Source organism: Sturnira hondurensis, unplaced genomic scaffold (genome assembly GCF_014824575.4).
Source record: "Sturnira hondurensis isolate 20B ecotype Veracruz unplaced genomic scaffold, ASM1482457v3 Scaffold0003090, whole genome shotgun sequence".
Classification (NCBI taxonomy): domain Eukaryota; kingdom Metazoa; phylum Chordata; class Mammalia; order Chiroptera; family Phyllostomidae; genus Sturnira; species Sturnira hondurensis.
Genome location: NW_028075721.1, coordinates 1160877 through 1185528, shown reverse-complemented (window position 1 = coordinate 1185528; position 24652 = coordinate 1160877). Strand labels below are relative to the sequence as shown.

Genomic DNA, 24652 nt, shown 5'->3' with positions numbered 1-24652 from the left:
ATCTCATCAAGTGTCTTAGTCGTAGTAGGTGTGGTCTGGTGAGTCAGTGTTCAAACCAGTGTTTGGTAAGGTGGCAAAGAAATAAAAAACATTTTGTATTGAAGCTGCAACGTTGCCCCACCCCCTTCACTGTTGTTCCCATAACTGAAATCTGTCCCTAAACTTTTTTGCTGATCTGTTTACGTTTTTATTGTCGCTATAGTCTATAGGTGTGCAAGCCGCTCCTCCAAAGCAGGGTCTTTTCTGTCTGATATACTGCTGTATCCCGCCACTAGCAGCGTGCCCCAGCCACAAAAGTAGGCGCCCAGTGACTTATTGCAAGAAGTGGACCTCAGAGTACTCAAGCCCCGCTCCAACTCGCTGGTTCCTCACAGCACACTCCACTGCTGCCTCCAGAAAGATGCGCGGTGTCCTCCAGGGACCTCTGAAAACCCACGCGCGGAGGTCTCTGGGAAGTGTAGTCCGCGCGCTCGCTGGGAACCAGGGTTGCGGGAAATAAGGCTCCACATGCGCAGGCGCACTTCCGGCTCTGCTCCGCCACTGCGGCCATTGTCCAGCCCCGGTGCGGCCAAGGCCGCTTTGGGCCGCACCTCTACATATTGCAGTTGGAGAGGACTGAGCCGGCAGCGGGAGCGGGAGGAGACGTTCCAAACCTTGGGTGGGCCTGAGATCGCAAAATCTGGAAACTCTAAGAGACAGTGATTCTGAGTACCCGGGTCCTAACACCACCTCCATCCTGCCGCGCCCACCATCCAGCTGGGGCCAGGGGGACTGGGCGTGGCTAGAGGAGGGTGTCCTGGACTCGGTGAGCCTTTAATTTGGAAGAGGGGGAAGGGCAGGTCATGAGGGGCTGAGACACTTCTTCACCCCTCTCCCGGGAGAAGTATCTGAGGGGCGGAGGAAGGCCCGGTGGGACGCGGTGGGGTCGGTGGTTGCAGCCGGGTGAGTGGGCCCTCTCTTCTCTCCCTAGCCCCTGTCTGGGAAGCAGGCCCGGAGGAGGCAGGAATGACCCCAAGGCCTCCGACAGCCCAGGTGAGCAGCAAGGATCTTTCTACTCCTGATATCCTATCCAGCGAGGCTCCAGAACGTGTTTGGAGCATTGTATACATATTCTGGAGACTCCTTCCTGGCTCGGTCGCCCCCTTGGAGCCTCCCAGCCACGTGAAACCCAAGGTGTCCAGAGCTAGGGGGAGGAAGGGACCAGGGTCATGTGGTCTCTTCTGGAAGGAGTTGAGAATGGATGTTTTAGAAAGGGTCAAGGTTGAGAATTCTGAGTGCCAAGCCAAGTTCTTGAACTCTTGTCAGTAAGGAATGGAGAAGGTGAAGTGACAGGTTAGGGAACTGTACAGGAGGAAGTGACTGTCAGTGAGTGAAGGAGAGAGGAGCCAAGCTTCTAATCCAGGAAACAGAGACCATAAGGGTCCTAAGAATCCTGGTCAGGATTTGCGGAGTAAGAGGCTGGAGATAGGTTGTCTTGGGGAAGGGCTGGTGGGAGGGGGTAGGAACCAAGGAAGACCTGTCACATAGATTTTCACGTCTTTTTCTGCTTTAACAAAGGCATAATAGTGCACATCCCCACATGTCCAGTCTTCAGGGTAATTAATATGAGGCTGATTTGTGAACCTGTTTATTCTTGTGCAGGAGAAGGCATTTTCTAGAAGCATCACAACTCTGAATTTGTCCACTGATTTACATAGAATATATTGGTGAAATTATAACAAGGTCCAGATGGTATTTTAATCCACACTCTCTTTAGAATTAAGGAAAAATCATATTCTAATGGCTATGTATGTGAGACAAAATCGGTCTAGATAAAAATACCAATCAGTAATGTCCTTTAAAAACAGTTAACAGTAAATTAAACACCATATAAAATGATACAAAATGCCTTTATATCCTTTACTTCTTATATGTTTTTGTTTTACAGGAGTGAGCCTTAAGGAGTAAGCCGAGTAACATACTAATGTAAGACCGTTACTTGGTTTGAGGCGAGCCAGAGCAACTCACTGCCATCAGCACTTCCTATCTCAGTAGGCTGTGAGAGTTAGGATGACTTAACACTCATGGGGGTGTTGATCCTTTCTGCAGAGGTGGGTTGCCTTTTTAATGGCGAACGTGGATTTGTGTTCTGAGCAGTGAGTTTCAGGGACTGCTTTCAGCTTTACTTTTAAAGTTATGTTTCCCCAAGCATGCTGGATCACTTATGCTATTCTCATGGAATAGCTCTTTAGTCCACTTGGGTTACCTAACTCAGGCTGAAGGGACAGAATGGAACAGTGAACTTACAACAGGGGCCTTTTAGGCAGAAATTTCCCTTTATAGTTGGTTCCCTTTCCCCGAGCATGGCCCTCTAAAATGCAAGAGATGAGTAATTGAGTCTAGTGACTACTTATCCAGAAAGTTAATTACTGGGGCCAGACAGCCTCATGCAGAACCAGAACACAAGGAGGGCGGTGTCAGTGCTGCTGTGGAGGTCCAGCTGCTGCTGTGAGTACAGACAGGGGGAGGAAGTTCTGCTCGTCAGAAAGCCTGGGGAGACTCCTTGGAATAGGAGCAGAGTCTAAATGGGTGAAATGAAGGTAGAGCTGATTGGTTGTGTGGGTCAGGGGAGTTGGGAGGTAGGAAGGTGAGGGGAATTTTTGTGAAAATGTCCCATGTGACAGTGTGTGTGGGTTGTAGGCAATAGGTAGTTGAGAATAGAAGGGAGTTTGGACTTCTTTCTTTTGGCCTTAATAACCCATTTATTCTTCCTTCATGTATTCATTTAGCAGATAGTCACCGAAATATGTGTTAAAACTCTTTTGTAGGTGGCTGGGATATATTAGTGAACCAAATTTATAAAGGTTTCTGCTTTTGTGGAGCTTACATCCTAGAAGGAATAAACAGAAAAATTATATGATGTCCTAGAAGGTGACAGTACCTCAGAAAAATAACTAAAAGTAGAGAAAGGTAGGGAGGATTGAGTGGGGGACAAGGGAGATTGTGGCATGAGTGCAGTTTTAAATAGGGTGGCTAGGGTGAGCCTTACGCTTATTGGTGACACCTGAGCAGACTTGAAGGAAGTCTGGGAAAGACTTCTCCGAAAACGGCAGGATGTGTGCTGTGTTCAGGGAGCAGCAGGGAGCCTAGTCTCTTTGAGCCAGTGTTTTTGAGCAGGAAGCCAGTACAGTTTCTTCTTCGTTTTAAAGGTTGTTGTGAATGATGAGGTGTTGGAGCAAGAGTTTGAAAGTTGTAGCTCCTTTGGAGAGGTGTTTGGATGGGTGTGATCTTCCCCCACGGCTTGGCTAAGAAATACCTGTAGTGGCTACAGTGGGAAGGGAATGGGAGCTGAGATGGGTAGGGGGTACCCTGAAAATCCTTAGAATCTGTAAGATCATTCATGGCTATATCTATGTAAAATACTGTGTATTCTTTTCTAATATGCATACTCACTGTTTAATTAGGAATAAAAAAGGTGTTTACCTTCCTTAAAGCTGAAGCCATAAGAACAGCAAGAAATAGGGAAAGTTTAAAAGAAAACTTCATGTGGAGACCAGGTTTCTTGGTGTTCTACCTTGACAGGGAGCAAGTGGAGAGGGACTGGGCCTGGCCTCTGTTGATTCCAGATCCTAAGAGCTGTGTGGGTAGACCATCGGGATGAACAGGCCCAGCAAAAGCTGGCTTGGGTCACCCGAACTCAGACAGCATGCTCCTTGGGTCATCAGGGGAAGCCAAGCCACTCGCTGAACTAGGTCGGGATATTTGCAGTCAGGGATGTTTGAGCTCCCTCTCTCCAGAAGTCCCTTTTCTTAGCCTCTTCATCAGCTGGCTGGAGCTGGTCTTTACCCTCAGCTCACACACTCCTTACCCTGGGTGAGGTCAGGTGGCCCTCCTTGTGGGTTCTCGTAGCACTTGTGCATACTTGTCATAGAACTGTTCTAATGTCATATGGAGTCATGTGTTTACCCACCCACCTCTGTACTGGACTTGCAGTTCTTTTATGGGAGCACCATCTAACTCCTTTCATCGCTTGCTCCAAAGTACACGCGTGGTAAGTGAGTATCACATGAGCAAACATAACCACTTAGCCCCAAGCAGCACTTTTATACTTTCTGCATTTTCTGCTCCTTACATAGCAAAAATTATATTTTTCTAGTTATAGTGACCCTAATTATTTGGTAAAATAATTGTATGAAACAACATGACTTTTATAGACCAGTTTTAAGAAATTTTGTCTTTACAGGAATATGTTAAGATGTCAAAACCTATTCCTCTAAGGCCTGTTTCAAAAATAGGATCTTGCCTTGGCCAATGTGGAGTGTCGTCCCATAAACTGAAAGGTTGCAGGTTCAATTCCTGGTCAGGGTACATGCCTAGGTTGTGGTTTTGGTCCCCGGTCAGAGGCAAGAGGCAACCAATCAGCATTTCTCTCTCATGGATGTTTCTCCCCCCCCCCCCCGCCTTCCCTTCTCTTTAAGCATTTCTTAGGGCAAGGATTAAAAAAAATGAGGGGAAAAGAACCCTAAAATATTCTTTTCCTGACTTTTCTATGTCTGGTACTATTTTTATTTGATTAAAATATATCTTATTATAAAGCATACATATAATACAGACTTTTTCATAGAAGAAAGTCATTTGTTACCTCTTCTTTAACATTTCTGTTTTTTTTATGAGTTTCCTTTTTTCCTACCTGTGCATATTTTTCCCTTAAACATTTTCAATTACAATATTTTAAATTTCATACAGTTTTTATGAGGATTTTTCTGTATCACTTTCAGTGGTTGTGTTATATTGCTTTGCATGGACTCACCAAAATTTGTTAACCATTTCTCATAGGACATTTAGGTTGTTTCTAAGATTTTTACTATTATAAATAATACTCAGATAAAATCCCATTGGTTACAGTAAATAATGTTTTGAAAACACAATTTTAAAACATTCTTTACATCTGTATCCTTAAGTAAAATAGCCCTCAGGGAAAGAGATCTTTGACAACTCTTGGTGTCTTGCTTATCCTTAATTTGTAGACCTTTAGGTTGCTTTTCATCTTTTTCTGTCTTAAAACAATTTATCTATAAAATATTTAGTCCAGTATTTTTATAGCGAGGATGATTTGGGAACAATTTCCTCTGTTTCCTCCTCAGTTATTAAGGTTTCTACCTTTTTGTGTCAACCTTGGTACTTTAGAATTAAAAACTATTCATTAAAATTTTTCACATTTCTTAACATACTGCTGCTATATTTTATAGTTTGCTTATCCTCTTTAAATTCACTTATTTGTTTTCTTTTTTTACTTGATATATCAGTTTCTCTGGTTGGCTAGTGTTTAAGAGGAACCAGCTTTTAGATTTGGCTGTTCACGTCATCGTTTTCTGTTTGCCGCTCCTTTTTATAATCCAAGGATTTAATTCACTGAGCTGTCATTTTTAAAAAAGTCTTCAAAATGACTCCTGTTTTCCTCTAGCAGGAGTTTCCCAGGCTCTGTTCGTGCAGCCAGTTTTGGGGTGCCTGCTCCCTGCCGGGCAGTGGTTCTTAACCAGGGTCACGTTTCAGACCCAGTCAAGGAAGGGGACCCGCTCCCCTCGGGTGACAGTAAGGCTTCAACGTGGGACTTCCGTGAGAGGGTGTGCATACATGGCTGAGCTCAGTGCCTGGCCTGTGGTGAAAGTTTAATGTACCATATGTTAGCTGGGGCTTCTAAAAGTTGTTTGAAGTTCTTACAGCTTTTTTTAAATTTGTCTTGTTGGTTTTATAGTTTTTACTGGAAGACTCCTCTATCCCCCAGGCATTAAAAAAAGTTGTTTGGCAAGGCCCTCCATGCATGGGCAAGTTTTTTTAGATTGCCCACGGGATTGTGGACAATTTCAATATGCTTGGTTCTGGAGATACTAAAAGGAAAAGGAGTTTTATAAATTACTGAGGGAGAAGATCACGAGTAAACAGCCCATTTTGAAGTGGAGATGTAGACCAAGTACTGAAGGGGGTGGGGGAGGATGGAGGACCTGGAAAGCCCTGGAAGGGACATTGCACTGGTTCTAGAAGGATGACTAGGAATTCCTCCTGTAGCCCAGACAGAGTAGTATGTACACGGCCAGGAGGCACAAATCAGAGTGATGCCATCAGGGCGGAGATTGCACATGGTGGAAGCATGTGGTGTCGGGCAGGAGGCAGAGTTTGGGAGAAAGGTGGCTCAGTGGCCTAGAGAGGGTGGCCCGAGGCGGAGATGCAGAACAGTGCTGTCTGAGACAAATACAAGCTGCCAGTGTAATTTTAAATTTTCTGGTGGCCATAATGTAGAAAGATACAGGCGAAATTCATTTTTGTAATATATTATTTAACCCAGTGTAGCTAAAATATTATTATTTCTTTGTGAATCAATATTTTAAATTATTAATGAGGTTTTTTACTTTTGGGGGGGCATCCTAAGTCTTTGAGATCCAGTGTGTATTGTACACTTACTGCACATCCTGTTGGACTAGCCACATTGCAAGACCCAGTAGCCACATGTGGCTCGTGGTTTACTATATTAGACAGTGTAGATGTAGAAAGTTACTGCCTGGCTTAATGGCATTTTTGGCACAGGAGAATTTGAACTAGTTTGAAAGATGAAGAGTAGGGACTGCATATAGGAGACATTTTTGAGGCCCTTGGTGATTCCAGAGCATGAAAGAAAATGTAGAGTCCAGATTTCCAGTTGGAATACTATCAGGGGTGTCCAACGTGCGGCCCTCGAGCCTCATGCAGATTAGGACGGCTGTGAATGTGGCTCAACACTAAGTCGTAAATTTACTTAAAACATTATGAGATGTGTTTGTGATTATGCGTTGCAATGTTTTAAATGTGTGGCCCAAGACAACTTTTCCTCCAGTGTGTTGCAGAGATGCAGGAAGGTTGGACACTCCTGTATGGTAATGCTGTTAGCTTAATAGGGCATTTGTGTATGTGTGTAAAGGCTAATAGTAATTTTCTCCTTACTGTACTCAATTGTTAGGTATGCTATTGACTCAACAGCTTACCAAAACTATTATTGGTTTGGTGTCAGAAAGCACCAAGAACTTGAGTAGAAACACCATACCATATGCCAGTAAAATTATTGTGTTCTTACTGGGCAAACTAATGTAGTCTTGGAGTGGTAGTATTTGCAAATTAGATTACTTTTACATATTAGTTGCCCTTCTCTGGTTTTAAGTTTTGTGAAGTTTCAGAGTTACAGTTTCCTGAGTTAGAATTTGAGCTGATTTCTGCTCTACGATTGGTATATGTTAGAGTTGAAAGACTGTTTATATTAGCACATTGTCCTTTTAGGAAGTGTTCTTTCCACTCATCTGCTCTTAAAACTTTCTTTTAAAATATTTTATTTATTTACTTTTAGAGGAAAAGAGAGGAAGAAAGAGAAGGAGGGAAACATCAATGTGCAAGAGATATATGTATCAGTTACCTCTCACATGCCCCCCGCTGAGGACCTGGCCCGCAACTCAGACATGTGCCCTGACTGGGAATCCAACTGGCAACCTTTCGGTTCATAGGCCAGCGCTCATCCTGTTGAACCACACCAGCCAGGGCAAAACTTCTTTATTTCTGAGAACCCACGTTATAGATGGGAAAACTGGCTCTCTGGGAGGTCTGCAGTTTACCGAGGATATTACATACTGACTGGGTGTAGAGCTTTCTAGGGGCCCATTAAATTGAGCCTCATCAGCTTAGTATATCCTGTTTCCAGTTCTTGGCTTTGGGCTTTACTTTTGGCCCGGGTCCTTTTATGTCAGCATGAGAAAGGGAAGCATTTGAAACTTGTTATCTTTTTTTACTTTTTTATTGTATTCATTGAGGTGACATTAATAAAATTACATAGTTTCAGGCATACAGTTCTATAATAAATCATCTGCATGTTGTGTTAAAAGGTGTTGATGAAGTCCCATTATATCTGGAAGAAGGGTGAGTGGTATCTACAAGGTGTTACTAGGTCATTTTATTACAGTCCGAGGTCTGACCTGCAGTGATGAGAATGCCCTAAAGTTGCTCTAACTCTGAGTGGCTAACTCACACCATGGATCTCATAGTATATTTTTACCTAATCTTTGAAACTCTTGATTGTTTTTCATGTACCAAAATGGTTGTGGAGATTTGAAGGTGCCTGAGACAAGGTCTTGACCCTCTAGGAGCAGAGTGAATGTTAAGTAACAGATACCACGTCATGTGTGCTATGAACCGTGCTGGAGAGGGGCCCAGGGTGAGGAGCCATGGTCAGGGGGGTGGGTAGAGAGGCTCTTAGACCAGACCTGGGGATAGGAATGAACCCCTAAAGAGAGAAGGTGTGTTATCTAGGCAGAGGAGGAAAGGCCTAGTGTTTTGAAATAGTACTTGCAGAGACCAAAGAGATCCTTTGATTTCAGAGGGCTCTGACTCTTCTGCACGCTGAGTTACGGTGTAGAGGGGAGAAGCCAGAGAGAGCTGAGGCTGTGGAGTAAGTTAATGAAGGGCTCTGAAACTCACACTAAGGAATCTAATTTTGAATCCTAAGAAACATATTTATTCAGTGTTTGTGGAGCACCCACTGTGTGCTAGGCCTGTTCTCTAGGTGGTGGAAATTCCACCATAAAATAAAATCCCTGCCCTCCTGGAGTTGACTTTCTGCTTTGGGATACAGACTGTAAACAGAAATATGATGCGTCGTGGTGAGGACTATGGAAAAGGAAAATAAGAGTGACACGGTGGGGCTGCTGTTTTATGTAGGGAAGCAAAATGAAGGCAGGGCGACAGTGGGGGCCAGCTGGGGAAAGCCCACGTAGGCCACTGTAAAGATTTGGCTTTTAATTGGGCTGAACTGAGATGCATTAGAGGCTTTAAAGCAAAATAGTGACTTGATTGGGCATGTTTTAATAAGATTACTTTAATTGTTTTATGTCAAAACAGACTTGGGAGTTAGACCTGAGTGGAAGAGAAAGGAGGCAAGTTAGGATTTAGCAATCGTCCAGGTAAGAGATGGTGGTGCGGACAGGTGAGATGGTAGGAACAGGGGCAAGTGGGGGAAATTAAAGGTTTGTAAGGCATGACCAAATTTGTGTTCCAGAGAAGTGGCCAGTGGTGCGTAAGGAAAAGAGTCTGTGGGACCAAGAGTAGAACAGAGGCTACTTGCTGCCCTGCCATGAGTGGCTGGACTGGACATTTGTTCACTGGTCAGCATGTTCTTTACCATTAGTGCAACCTATGTGGGGAAGGAGAATAAAGTCAGGAGACCTTGTGTTAAATATGGGCGACCAGGTAAGCAAAGGAATCCAGGTTGGCCGCCAACCATCTCTAACTAAACCAAAGGGCCTGTATGTGTAGAGGACAGAGTAGGCAAAGGGGAGAGGGTGTTATTTCTCATAGCCTAACTCAAAATGCCTGCCTTTGTCCAAACCCTTTTTCTCCTAATGGCCATGTCCATCTCCAGTCTAGCTTCCCTTCTCAAGCTTCTCAGCTGTGGATTGGGTTCCCACTATTCCTTCTTCCATCTAAATGCTACTTCTTAAAGCCTAGTGTAGAGCCTATCTTGAAGCTTCCGTGCCTCTCCCAGTCTTCCCTGCACTGCACAATTGTAGCTCCTCACTTTACTATGCATGGTCTCATCCCATGCTCTAATAAATAACACGTTTTAAAATAAACTGAAACTTATTCAAGGGCTGCGGTATTTTTTCATTGGCACTTTTATTCTGCCTCAGTGCATATGGTAAAGTCAGACACCTAGTAAATACCTAGTGTCATTTTATCTGGACCTAACCTTGGTCAGAAAAATCTGCTACATTTCAACCCTTCCCTGTCCCGTAGGGACACAACCACAGGGCTATGATGACATGGAGGGGCCAGTGTTACCTGCGAATGCAGTCATGCATCTCACTCAGTAGATCGGCCTACTCCTATTTCTCTAAATTTCAGATCTCAGCTGTCTCCTTAAGGCTCAATTCAATTAGGAAACAGATGTGTAGTGGGGTCAGGCACTTGTGGAACACTAGTGTTTAGAATTTAAAAACAGGAACTTCCGTCAGGATGGAGGCATAGGTGGAAACACTGTGCCTTCTCCCACAACCAAGTTTGAATAAAACAAAGGTTTGGAGAAACAAAGACACAACCAAAGGACATAAAATTGAATTGTACGGAAGTCCGACTACATCTAACCGTTCAACGGGACGGTAAGAGGGGCGGAGCCAGCAGCGAGCTGGGTCGGGCAGGACAGGGCCCCCGACCCAGGTGCGCAGGCAGACCGGAACCAGTTGGGGTGCGGGGCAGACGGCGGGCGCATATTCGCGCAGAGTGAGACAGACCACACAGGCCCCAGGGGGCGAGGGCTGACGGCGGTGGCACACTCGCGAGCAGTGGGACAAAACGCGTGGGCCAGGTGACGGCAGCAACTGCGGCACTGGTGAGGGCCGTGGCAGCAGGCGGCGGACAGGATGCCATAGTCCCTCTTTGACCCCGCCCCCACATACAAGCGTCACAACCCAGCGACTTAGTTGCCCTGCAATACCGGTGAGAGCCATTGTTGCTCTTTGACCCCGCCCCCACATACAGCGTCACAACCCAGTGACTTAGTTGCCCTTCGGCACCGGTGAGGGCCGGGGCGGCAGGCGGCAGACGGGACGCCAGAGTCCCTCTTTGACCCTGTCCCCACATATAGCGTCACAACTCAGCGACTTAGTTGCCCTGCGGCACCGGTGAGAGCCATTGTCCCTCTTTGACCCCGCCCCCACATACAATGTCACAACTCAGCGACTTAGTTGCCCTGTGCTAGTGAACATTTTAGGGCTCTGATCCTGCTATGGAACAGGCACGAACAACCCGAAAGATGGCATAAGAAGAACTCAAAGTCCAAGAGCCAATAACTCTCAGCGACCAAGAAATTGCCAGCCTCTCAGAAGCACAATTCAGGACACTATTTATCAGGATGCTCACAGAACTGGTAGATTATAGTCACAAATTAGAGGAACAAAGTCACAAATTAGAGGAATATATGAAGGCTAAACTAATTGAAATGAAGGGAGATGCACAGGAAACCAATAGTGATGGAAAGGAAACTGGGACTCAAATCAATGGAATGGACCAGAAGGAAGAACAAAACATCCCACCAGAAAGGAATGAAGAAATGAGAATTCAAATAAATGAGGAGAGGCTTAGGAACCTCCAGGACATCTTTAATCGTTCCAACATCCGAATTATAGGGGTACCAGAAGAGGGAAAGAAACAGCCACAAGTGGAACACTTATTTGAACAAATAATAAAGGAGAACTTCCCCAGTCTGGCAAAGGAAATAGACTTCCAGGAAATCCAGGAAGCTCAGAGAGTGCCAAAGAAGTTGGACCCAAGAAGGAACACACCAAGGCACATCATCATTACATTAGCCAAGACCAAAATGAAGGAGAGAATCCTAGAAGCAGCAAGAGATAAGGGGACAGTCACCTACAAAGGAGTACCCATCAGACTGTCAGCGGATTTCTCAAAAGAGACCTTACAGGCAAGAAGGGGCTGGAAAGAAGTATTCCAAGTCATGAAATCCAAAGACCTACAGCCAAGATTGCTTTATCCAGCAAAACTTTCATTTAGAATGGAAGGGCAGATAAAGTGCTTCTCAGATAAGATCAAATTCAAGGAGTTCATCATTACCAAGCCCTTATTATATGAAATACTAAAGGGACTTATATAAGAAAAAGAAGATGAAAAATATGAACAGTGAAAGGACAGCAAACACACAGCTATTAACAACCACACCTAAAACAAAAGCAAACCAAGAGGACAGCTAGATCAGGAGTGGAACCATAGAAATGAAGAACACATGGAGAGTTAGAAACAGGGGGGTGGGAGGGGGAGAAGGGGGGAGAAGGCACAGAAAATAGCATAGATGGTACGTAGAAAATAGATAGAGGGGAGGGCGAGAAGAGTGGGGGAAATATAGAATCCAAAGAACTTGAGACACGTGGTTATAAACTAAGGGGGGCAGAATGGTGGGGGAGGGAGGGTGCGGGTGGAAGGGATTGAAGGGGGGGAATAGAACAACTGTAATGGTATAATCAATAAAATATATTTTAAAAAAATTTAAAAACAAATATATAGTTGCCCTCATTAATGCTCACCAGTCTAACTAGGAAAACAGTCATTACATAGATTATTAGGTCTACTTGGATAGTTGTGGGTGTGCCAAGTGGCTTAAAGCACCTAATACAGGGATTAACCCTTCATTGGGGATCAGAAGGCTTCACTAAAAATCTGCTAACCAACATCTGAAGTATGAAAGGTATGAATGGAATTGCAAGGGAAAGAAAGAGTGGTGGGACCATGGGGAGAGACCAGTGCTTCCCAGGAAACTGAAAGAGGTCCCGTTCAGCTGTACTCTACCACATGGGGAGAAGGTCATGGACTAAGGCAGAAACCTCCAAGTAACCTTCCCTCACTGCTCCAGCAAACTCGTGGCTCTGCTTTCAACATCTTGTTGTACTGTCTTTGCCATACTTTATTGTATCCTTCTTGAGATAGAAATCTAACCAGGACCTAAGGAGAAATTTCAAATAGGACATGGTGACAAGCTAACAAGTAAGCAGTCTCAGATAATGGTTAGAAGTACAAGTATCCTTTTTATTTGAATCCATCTGGTTCCTGAGTTCAGGTGACAGGAATTTGGACAGTGAGAGGGACTGTGTCAGGAGGAAAATGAAACATGGTAATACAATGGAGAGTAAATTAGAGGATGGTGCTAAGACAGCTTTTCTGAGGAAGCGATGCTGGAGCTAAGACCTAAATAACCACTAGTAAGTAGTTGTCAACCTTATAGAGATGGGGGCGGGCAGTAACAAACATAAAGGCCTTGGGTGGGAACAAGTTGGATGTGTTCAGGGATCAGCAAGGTCAGCGTGGCTAGAGCTCAGTGAGTGATGGGGGTTTGACTGTTGGTCTTAGGGCACTGGTGCTGTTGGTTTTAGGTGATGGGTAAGCTGTGATACACCCGTACTGTGGAGTGCTATGAAGTAATTCAAAGGAAAAAGGTGAAATGATATGAACTGCTATGGGAAGATCTCCAACATACATAGCTAAATGTAAAAATAAGTTGTGGAACAATGTTTACGGTATTTCACAAAACAAGGCACAGCGTATGTAATAAACATGGAAAAGGAACTGTCAAGTATATGTACCAAACCGTTACCAGAGGTTATTTCTAGGGAATAAATTAGGGCTGGTGATGGGGGTGAAGGAAGGCTGCCACTTTTTACTTCCACTGTATTTGGATTCTGTAACAAAGGAAGTGCACGGGCAGGGGGGAATTGGTGATTGTATAGAAAGGCTTGGCTTTGAAGGGAAAGGAAAACTAAGGACTGCAGGACATACTGCTCCTTATGACTTTCTGACCTGAATATTAGATTATACAATTAGGTAAATGACCAGTATATTTAACCCAACACTGCTGCCTCAGGATTTTAAATGTGTGATCATTGTTTGTAAAGACCCTACAGTGTGTTACTAGTATTGCCATGGGAATGATTGTGGGGTTGATCCTATTTGAGCAGCAATGTGATCCTACAGGAATCAGTGACATTCAAGGACGTGGCCGTGGACTTCACCCAGGAAGAATGGCACCATGTGGCCCCTGCTCAGAGGCGCTTGTACAGGGACGTGATGCTGGAGAACTACAGCAACCTGGTTTCTCTTGGTAAGGACCACATCTCAGTGTATTGCCTAGTGGTGGGTCTTTACTTTTTCAGTTGCTAAGGTTGTGGGGCTCTATGACTGTAGCTTGGATGACTGAGAGCAGGGTGTGGGTGTTCCGGGTTGGAGCTTACTCATCTCTCTGGGACCTGGCCATACTGGTTTCTGAGCCTGCTCTTTAGGTAAAGAATTGGAAACAGAATCATTTGATTGCATGACCCTCAAGTGCACCTTTCGTTTTCCTTCAGAGTTCCCGAGGATCAAGGACTAGTACTGACTTGTAGGAGGGTTCTTGGATCACTTGCACAAACAATCAAATCTTGTGTTTTTACCTGTGAGCAGGATATGAAGTTTCCAAGCCAGAGGTGATCTTCAAATTGGAACAAGGAGAAGAGCCATGGCTATCAGAGGGAGAAATCCAAAGATCTTTCTCTCCAGGTAAATGAGTGAGAATGAGGCCTGTAGGAATCAGTTTAGACAACGCACAGCTGAGGGAGGGGAAGAACCTTCAAACTGCTGTCCTGGGAGCTCGTAGGCTGGCAGAGGAGGCTGAGTCATCTCCTGGGTGACACCTCTGTATGTCTCCCTTCTCCAGTACGGGTTCCTGCTGCTGGTAGGTCCCAGGGGAAAAGACACCCCTTTGTTCTACACTCAGTGTACCATCTCTCCCTATCCTGTAACCCTGCTGGATGGATTATTTTCTCCTCTGGTGTCCTCAGTCTCCCATCCTTAATGATTCCTTTTCTTACTCATTCAGACATAATTGAATTTCCATGTCTCTTCCTTGTTTTGTCTTACTGCTTTCACTGTTGGCTGCCCCAGACTTGTAGGAAATAGCCACAGCTTTGATTCTTCCTCCCTTCATAGCTCATTTTTAAACTTTTTTCCCTGACTACACTTGTCTAGGGAACAACATGGTCTTCCATCCATTCAGTGTTCATGCCGATTTGATTCATTGCCTCCCTCCACAGTTCCTCGAGTATCATCCTCTCTTGGTCTTCCTACTTATTAAGTGCTTCTTGACTTTCAGTCTTTGGTTTTCCTTGCTTTTCCCCCTACTGAAGTTTGCCTTAGGGGGGCTGCCCTCCAGCCTCCTCCCCTTCTTTCTCTATTGCCAAAAGGTACCAGCTTTCTGGTTCTTGCAGCTCTTTAGTTTTGCTATAGACTCAGCGGTCAACCTTACTTGTATCCTGCTCACTTTTTTCTTTTTACAGGATACCTCCACTTGGAAGTCCCACACAATTCTTACTAAGGTGTAAAATCTAGTCCTGGCTGATGTAGCTCAGTGGATTGAGCGCGGGCCTGCAAACCACACGATTGAGGTTTGATTCCCAGTCAGGGCACATGCCTGGGTTGCAGGCTAGTTCCCAGTAGGGGACTCACGAGAGGCAACCATACATTGATATTTCTCTCCCTCTCTCCTTCCCTTCCCCTCTAAAGATAAATAAATAAAATCTAAAAAAAGAAAAAAAGATGTAAAATCTAAATTAATCCCCTTTAATCCTTAGCTAGCACATTTTGCCACCTTCCCCATCACCCCTTTCTTCCCTTGCCCGTTAGACCAGACACCATAGTCAGTTTAGTCTTTCTTTTAACCCAGGTTATTTTCCTCCTTTGAGAAGTATCTTAGATTTTCCTGCCTTTTAACTTCCACTGGTGACATCTTAAACCAAGCCCAGGGTTAGATTACTATTATCTGCCACCCACGTGTGTATTCATTGGTTGACTCCTACATGTACCTGGATGCTCTAACCAACTGAGCTCCCCAGCCAGACCCATATTGGATTTTTAAAATCATAGCTTTGTTGAGATATGATTCACAAAACAAAATTCATCCTTTTAAGGTGTACGATTCAATGGTTTTGGGATATATAAGAGTGGTGTTACCATCACCATTATCTAATTACAAAACATGTTTAACACCCCAAAAGAATCCTTATACCCATTAGCAGTCACTTTCTATTTCCCATCATCCCAGCTCCTGGCTCCTATCTACTTTTTCTCTCTATGGATTTGCCTATTCTAGGTATGTTTTATAAATGGAATCAGAATATATAGGTCTATGTGCCTAGTTTCTTCCATTTAGCATAATGCTTTCAAGGTTCATGTTGTAGCATGTATTACTTCATTTTCTTGGTATTTATTCCTTTGTATCTATTCCATTATATGCATATACCAAATTTTGTTTATCCATTCATCATTTGGTGTACCATATTGAATTTTAAGGCTTTATCTTCATAAACCACCCACCTCTGAAAAAACCTTGTTATTACTTCCTATATATCATTACAAGAAGAAACTCCCTTGATTTAAAGTCTGCATCAGCCTCCAGTACTGTCTGTTCCTTCATTTAGGTTTAGCTTCTTTTTAATGTTCTTTGTGGGTAGCATATACTTTCCCTCATTCGATAATACTTTCTGTCTACCCAAAGCCATCTGTTCTTTAAGTTCAAGGTCTAATTCATGAAACCTAATATATGCTAATATATTTACTTCTTACTTCCCTGATCACAAATACCATTTGTATCATCTCTACCACACAAATTCAGATTTAATAATATGCCATCTGATGATTTTTCCTTTTTCTGTTTTTTTTAGTTGTCAAAAGATTGAGTCTTGTTTTGTTCTTGGATTTCAGGCTCCTAAAGAGTCTACTTTATTTCTATATTTTGTCCGTGGTGCAGAGCACATAGAAGACAGTCAGAAATTATTGATTGATATGGAATCTGGCTTAGGAGAGAACTTAATTACGCATTTATTTCAACAAATATTTCCTGAATGTCCCACTAAGAAGTGTTCTAAAAGAAATACTAAGCATTCCCTGTCCTCAGGAATTTAGACTCAAGTCTTGTTACAGGGTAAGGCCCCTTAGTTGCTGAGTTATTCCCTCCAAATGTTTCATTATGAAAGTTTTCAAATGTATGAGCAGTTGAAAAAATTATATAGTGAACATCATATACCTACCACCAAAATTCTATAGTTAACATTTTGTTATATTTCCTTTATCATATATCTCATCGTCCATCCATCTGCCGATTTATTTTTTTGATGCATTTCCAAGTAAGTTGCAGAATGAGTATATTTTACCCCTACATTTTTCCATGTGTACATCATTAACTGGGGCTCAGTATTTATTAATGGTTTTTAGAGGTCAATTTATTAGACATATTAAAACAAATCCTTTTTTTGTTAAGAGAGGTGGCTAGTGTAGAACCAGAATGTAAATAGACTAAAACCACAGCCCTGTTGTAAGGGCAAGGATGGTTTGCCTGCTGAAATATTTCTCTCAGCCTGTGCCATCTAGCCCTTGATCTCCAGGAATATCAAAGAAACATTTCTGTTAGATCACTGGCTACAGGTTTACTCTGTGTGGCTTGAATATCTGGAGCCTCAGAGGTGACTTTAAAGGAATTATGAAATAGAAGTATTAGGGAGATAGAGAGTTTGGTGGTTTGTAAAATGGACAGGAGTCACGGAGAGCAGACAGGATCCTACAGGATAGATTGTGATGCTATTCCCTTTGTATCTATGCCTAACAGTCTCATAATCACTTATTTCCTTACTCCCTAACCAGCCCTCCTAGGTAGGCTTCCCAATTCTGGACTTACCATTCACTCTGGATCTCCAGTCTACACTATCATATCTCTTCACTCTTCCTTTCCTCCATTTTGGGTATTCTCCCCAAGCTACAGGACTAATCTCAAAACAGAATCATGTATAATTTGAATCTTTCATTCCTTCATTCCTGCTGTAGCAGTTTATTTCAACAGAGGGAATAGGGGACTTGTGCACTTTGGATTTCTTTCAGACTGGAAGACCAGGCCTGAAGCCAAATCATCACATCTTCAGCAGAGAATATCTGAAGTATCCCTTCGCACAGATGGTCTCTCACAGGCCACATCAGAAGATGCTTGGGATGTGAGTAGTCATTTAGAGAGGCACCAAGAAAGCTGGAAGAGATATCTGGGTCCAGATGTATCCTCCCAGAAGGAAATCACACCGGAGGAAACTTTTGAGCATAATAAATTTGGTGAAAACTCTAAATTGAACACAGACCTGGTCACACAACTGAACATTCCTTCAAGGTCTAGTGAATGTGATACACTTGGAATCAATTTGGAACATAATTCAAACTTACTTAATGAGAATAATATCCTTGCAAAAAAGAAACCTTATAAATGTAACAAATGTAGAAAAGCTTTTATTCATAGGTCATCACTTAACAAACATGAGAAAACTCATAAAGGAGAGGGAGCTTTCCCCAATGGCACAGATCAGGGAATTTATGCTGGAAAGAAGCACCACGAGTGTACTGACTGTGGAAAAACTTTCCTCTGGAAGACACAGCTTACTGAGCATCAGAGAATTCACACAGGGGAAAAACCCTTTGAATGTAATGTATGTGGGAAGGCCTTCAGGCACAGCTCATCCCTTGGTCAGCATGAGAATGCACATACTGGAGAGAAACCCTATCAGTGTAGTCTCTGTGGGAAAGCCTTCCAGCGTAGCTCCTCCCTCGTTCAACACCAGAGAATTCATACTGGAGAAAAACCCTATCGATGTAACTTATGTGGAAGGTCTTTTAGGCATGGCACGTCCCTCACTCAACATGAGGTCACGCATAGTGGAGAGAAACCCTTTCAATGTAAGGAATGTGGGAAAGCCTTTAGTCGATGTTCTTCCCTTGTCCAGCATGAGAGGACTCACACAGGAGAAAAACCTTTTGAATGTAGCATATGTGGCAGGGCTTTTGGTCAGAGCCCATCCCTCTATAAACATATGAGGATTCATAAGAGAGGGAAACCTTACCAAAGCAATAACTACAGCATAGATTTCAAGCACAACTCATCCCTTACTCAAGATGAAAGCACTCTGTCTGAAGTGAAATCCTATCACTGTAATGACTGTGGGGAAGACTTCAGTCACTTTACGGACTTTTCTGACCATCAGAGGATCCATACTGGAGACAGCCCCTATGATTGTGAGCAGACCTTCAGCCAACAGCCTATTTCTCATCCTGGAGAGAAACCCTATCAATGTAATGTATGTGGAAAAGCTTTCAAAAGGAGTACAAGTTTCATAGAGCATCACAGAATTCATACTGGAGAAAAACCCTATGAATGTAATGAATGTGGAGAAGCCTTTAGTCGACGCTCATCACTTACTCAACATGAGAGAACCCACACAGGAGAGAAACCCTATGAATGTATTGACTGTGGGAAAGCCTTCAGTCAGAGTTCATCCCTCATTCAACATGAGAGGACTCATACTGGAGAAAAACCCTATGAATGTAATGAATGTGGGCGAGCCTTCCGAAAAAAAACCAATCTGCATGATCATCAGAGAATTCATACAGGAGAAAAACCCTATGCTTGTAAGGAATGTGGGAAAAACTTCAGTCGAAGCTCGGCTCTCACTAAACACCAGAGAATTCATATGCGAAATAAACTCTAGGAACCCTGAAATTAAAGAATGTGCAGAAAGCTTTAGCTAAAATATTACTACTTGGTATCAAAAGATTTGTACTGGAGAGAAAGCTTGAGAATGTAATGAATTATTTGTGTTTGTATGTTGTGTGCAGAGAAAACTCTGTGCTAGTAGACTTTTTTTTTTAATCCAATAAATAAAAGCCACATTCTCAGATCTGGTTACAAATTTGTAAAAACAACTACAAACATGTATAACCTGTTGGAAATGATATGCCTATTGGACTTTATAAAGCTTTTTAACATCTACATGGAGGAGATTACTGACTTTCAACACTTTGACTTTAACTGTTACTGTTTACAGCATTTTTTATAGAAAAAAAATTCCTGCAGTAATGACCAAAACTCATTTTTAAAATTGTTTGACAACTGCATTCAATTGTAGCTTTTACATTGAATTCACCATGGAAACCAGTTTCACCTCCAAAAATTCACCATTCAAATAATTAGATCAACTGGTCCAACTACTTCATTGTACAGATGAAGAAACTGAAAACCAAAGATATAAAATGGTTTGCACAGTCTTATACAACATATAATGGCACAGCTGAATGGAGGATGCAGGTCTCCTGGATCTTTGGCCCCAGGGTCTTGACACTGAAAAGGTATTTTGGAATTCAGAGGGCTTTTAGGTTTATTTTTTTCACATGTTGAAATTTCAATTTAATAGAATATTAAAATGCTTTAAATAAAATATACATTGCATGTAAGCCAGATTAGATGTGGGAACTGATATACTTGGCCACAAGATACAGTTGGTATCGCCATACTGTACTACTTCTATGGAAATACTAGGTAAGATTTAAGTAATACTTTAGAGAAATAAAAGTAGTAAAGTACTAAAGAGAAAGCGGACCTTTAGAGGGCTTTTAAATAAATTTTAGATCAGATGCACAAACATTTAATGAGCACTCATGAGTTGGACACATTGGGAACTCATAAAAGCATAAGGCAGCAAGACATGGAGATTTGCCACCAACTTATTTAAAGCAGCTTGTTGGAAGCTGACAAGCCAAAATGTTAACAGAACTGTAAGTGGTTAAACTACTAGTGACTTTTTTCCATTTTCCAAACATCATAATTATACTTTCAACTAACATGTCAGTTTTACAGAACTATTAAGTTCTCTTACTCTGCACTGCCCCAGGCTTCCTACACTGGATCAATGGGAAAATAACTCAAAACTAAGACAAGAATTTTCCTCCAAATTAATTTTACTGTGGAGAAGTATAAATCCAATTACCTCTTGCCATAGAATTTGTCTTTAAATCAGCATGTGTGCCAAGGAAATATTTCACCATAAAAAAACTAACTTTTAATCTCTATGGTGGCTGAGAGCTATGCTTAAGTAGCCCACTCTAATCCTTAATGTCCCCTAATGGAATTTCATAGGCTCTCCTAAAGGGATTTCAAAGACCTTTGTTGATTCATTGGTACCAACAGTGTAGATAAATTTAGAAGGGACATTGACCCCTTTAATAATGAGTATCTTCTCCCTAAGATAAGCAAATTTTCCCACTTTGATAAATCATTGGGAGGAGTAATATGAGTGATGTTGATGGTGAACCTTTCTTACTGGCTTTCTTGCATGCCAGGTAGCAGGATCCATGATCCTTATCCTGGACATGGAGCAGCTTCCAAACAGTCTTCATAATTTTTCTTTTTTACTCCTCACCTGGTATGTTTATTGATTTGAGAGAGGAACATCAATTGGTTGCCTCCCATCATGCCCCAACTGGAGATTGATCCCACACCATAGATAAATGCCCTGAGGGCTTAAACCCGCAACCTTTTGGTGTGTGGGATGGCTCACCAAGTGAACTACCCAACCAGGGCTCTACATAATTTTTGCAGAAAAAAAATGTCCTTGAGGGCTGAAATATGGGATGTGTAGCTCAATGTCATGTGGAGCAAGGTGGGATACTCCCAAGTTGATCTGGCCTTCCAAGGTATTAACCATTTAAAAACTACATTTATTATGTTTCATGCTTAGCGTGCACACAATGCCAAGGCCATGTTTGTGTTGTCTGATACATAGTTTGGCAATGGGTGACTATACTTAAACCGTCCCCTGTTGATTAACCAAGATGCCTATCAGGAACTCATTTTGCTACTGATTGTTTGGGGACCCTCATAGTGGGCTGTTTGTAAGAGTGACAGGCACTGTAACCAACTGAATACGACCCTACTGCCATGGAATTTTGTAAAGATAGTTCTTAAAGACCCGAAGGAGACCACTGGTTTGTGTGTGGAGCCTGGCCTATATTCAACCAATCTCTGAATCTCAGCATCTTCACTGAGAGAGGGAGCCCGAGATATATGTGTGTCTGATTGAGCAGAGGATTCTGTAGTCCTAACACTCATGCACCATGCACTTATGAACACCTCGCTTTCTAGGCCACATGAAATGCATCCTTGTAACATCATTGTATTCAATAAATAGCTTTTTTAGTTGAATGGGAGTGAGTTTGTCTTTTTCAACTTTCAGAACATGGCTTAAGTTTAAAGAGTGGCACATCAAGGAGGAGGGATTAACTGCTAAACTCATCACAGCCAGGTGAGTTAATAACAGCTATCATTTATTGAATGCTTACTACTTGAAAGAAATTGTGCTAAGTATTTTATAGCCATCATTCTAGTTAATCCTTACAACTCCCTGTTCTAGGGTTTGTTTTTTTTTTAAATATTTTATTTACTTATCTTTAGAGAGAAAGGGAAGGAGAAAGGAAGAGAAACATCAATGTATGGTTGCTTCTCATGCATCCCCTGCTGGGAACTGGCCCCTGCTGGGAACTGACCTGCAACCCAGGCATGTGCCCTGACTGGGAATCGAACCGCGATCGTCTGGCTCGAAGGCCCGTGCTCAATCCACTGAGCTACACCAGCCAGGGCCCGTTCTAGGTTTTTTGTGGTAGCTATTACCTTTATCTACCTGGCTTCTTTTCTCCCTTGTAACTATCCCTGATGTACTGGTCACAGGAATACAAGTCAGGATGTCCCTGAGGCTCAGTGATAGTTTTAGGGGAGAGCATGTGACCTAGCTGAGCCAGTATCAGAGTTCTTTGCCAGGATGTTTTCAAAATAGAAGGGAAACTTTAATTTTGGGTTGCTAGGCCAGAAAGGTGAAGGCCTAGAGCTGCCTGGAGCCCAATTCCTTACCAGAGAGCAAAGGGCTCTTACGGTAGGAGAAGGTGCCCCCGACAAGATGGTATTCTCGTTTCTAACCCCTGAGGTCCTTGGAAATGGCCCAATTTCTGAAGCCCTTTCTGGGACTCTGGGTTCCCCACTATCAGTCCAATGATGCCTCCTTTTTGGCTAAGCTGATCTGTCATATTTCTCTGTTTTACATGAAAGAAACATAATGTATGTATTATATCCTTGTTTTACAATGGGGGAAACAGGTAAAGTAACACCCCAGGTAGTACTGTCCATGGCAGACTCAGGCTTCTCCTGACTCAGGACTGTCTGGCAGCAAAGTAGGTTCTTAACCACTAACTGATGTCTTCAGGGCCATGGTGGATGGTAGGTTAGAGACCAAGCAGAGACAAAATGATGAAGGACATTGGAATGTTTTTCTTTTCTTTTTTTTAAAGATTTTATTTATTTATCTTTAGAGGGGAAAGGAAGGAGAGAGGGAGAGCAATATCAATGTGCTGGAAACTGGCCAGCAACCCAGGCATGTGCCCTGACTGGGAATCGAACCGCGATCGTGTGGTTCACAGGCCCGCACTCAATCCACTGAGTTACACCAGCCAGGGCTGGAATGTTTTTCTTGACCCAGCAAATTACCTACATTAACTCACAACCTTAACACCTGAATGTATCATTTACATCAGCCTATACTGTAGGATAAAACCTTGTATCACACGAAGAACTTTTTCATATTTTCCATGGTGGAAAATAAGTCACCATGGAAAAAAATCTCATAATCTCCCTTAACAAGTTCCCTACTATTGTGGCATTTTTATAATAATGACATTAAATACTTTTATCTTTTTAAGGACTCCCACCTTAAAAATTTTTTTTTCTTAGCGAAGGTATTTTTTCATTGCTTTTAGAGAGAAACATTGATCAGTTGCCTCCCACATGCACCCAGACTGGGGCTCAACCCCACAACCCTGGCATGTGCCCTGACTGAGAATCAAACCCGCAACCCTTCAATTATGGGCCGATGTTCAAACCAGCTGAGCCACTCCCACCTTTTTCACTACAAAATCTTTTTCTTAACATATCCAGAAAGAGGTAAAATATCCCAAATGGGATTAGTAGGTCAGCAGGTATATGTGAGTATAACCAGATGCTGTGAGACTCACACAACAGTAAATTGCATACAATAGCCCAGGAGTGATCATCTCACAATTGCAAAAGGGATCCCAGAAAAACCAGCCTTCTACCTCTGGGGAAGGACCCAGGGCAAGCATTCTGTCCCCCAGGGCATCTAGCCCACCTCTGCCCACGTGAGAATATACAAAAAGACTTTTGCAGTTTGTGGGCACGTTGATGGTGGTCATATTCAGTTCTCTATAGCTGCTAAATTAGTTAATTCTTACTCATCTGTTAAAAATGCAAATGTCACTGACTGCCCTACTTCAGCTAAATTGGACTCCCTCTTAAATTCTGTCCCCCAAGGATTACTATTGTTCTTCATGTTACCACAGTTTGTATTTGTGATTATTTGGTGTTCTCTGGGTCCACATTTGTTTTGTTAACTTATTGTTTCCTGACTTATCACAGTGCTACAAACATAGTAGGTACTTAATACATACAGTCTTGTTACATGAGCAATGGAGTGGAGGTTTCTTGGTAGACAAAACTGGCTTATGAATTAAAAGATGCTCACTTTTGAAATCAGAATATTGCAAAAGACAGCATTGAGATAGTATTTCATTCCCATTAGGCTGGCAAAAATTTAGAAGTCTAGCGGGGAAAATGGAGCTTTCATATACTACTGGTGGGAGGGTAAACTAGTGTAATCATTTTGAGAGTAATCTGGCAATTTCCAATAAAGCTGAAGTTAAGCATATCTCATGACCCAGCATATATGCCCTAGACTAGATATATACCCTAGACTAGAAATTCTTCCACATGAGCACAAAGACATGCACAAGGATATCCATTGCAGCAATGTTTGAAATAGTAAACATATGGACACAACAGTACTTAAATGAAGGAACCAGGGTATCTGGCAAAACAACATTCTAGCTCTGCCTATTCTACTCCTGTGCCCATGCAGCTCAGTGTAGCTGGAGAAAAAGCAGTAGTTGTGAGTCCCACTTTAAATTCCTGTTGACCTTAAGCATTTGTTTGCTAGTCCAGTCATTGTCCCAGTCTCCTAAGGTACTACTTTGTAGCTTCTCACTTCTCAACCTCCAGCACTAGACCCCAAGCCTCACTCGTCTGGTAACTGTTTCCTGGTTAATAAAAGTAAAAGCAATCAGAAGACAACTACTCACCTACATGCTTCTTATCCATGAGCTCTTGCTTTCCCTCCTGTTACTATGGTTGACTGTGTTCTCTTAT

General features: G+C 42.7%; 1 protein-coding gene and 1 non-coding gene across 10 annotated transcripts in view; both read left to right on the top strand.

Moving 5' to 3' along the window:
* ZFP90 (ZFP90 zinc finger protein) overlaps positions 1–24652 on the top strand; it is a 39770-nt gene that overhangs the window by 2075 nt on the left and 13043 nt on the right. Inside the window, exons 1-5 of one of the 9 annotated variants that reach the window (XM_037041417.1) lie at positions 493–658; positions 971–1032; positions 13525–13651; positions 13990–14085; positions 17455–21589. In XM_037041417.1, the coding sequence (XP_036897312.1) occupies positions 508–658; positions 971–1032; positions 13525–13651; positions 13990–14085; positions 17455–19100 (2082 nt within the window). In that variant the 5' untranslated portion in view covers positions 493–507 and the 3' untranslated portion in view covers positions 19101–21589. The other 8 variants (XM_037041420.1, XM_037041418.1, XM_037041412.1 and 5 more) reach the window with 8 other exon arrangements.
* On the top strand, positions 5691–5753 carry LOC118983982 (U7 small nuclear RNA). The gene has a single exon (XR_005065836.1). It is a non-coding gene; the product is annotated as a U7 small nuclear RNA (small nuclear RNA).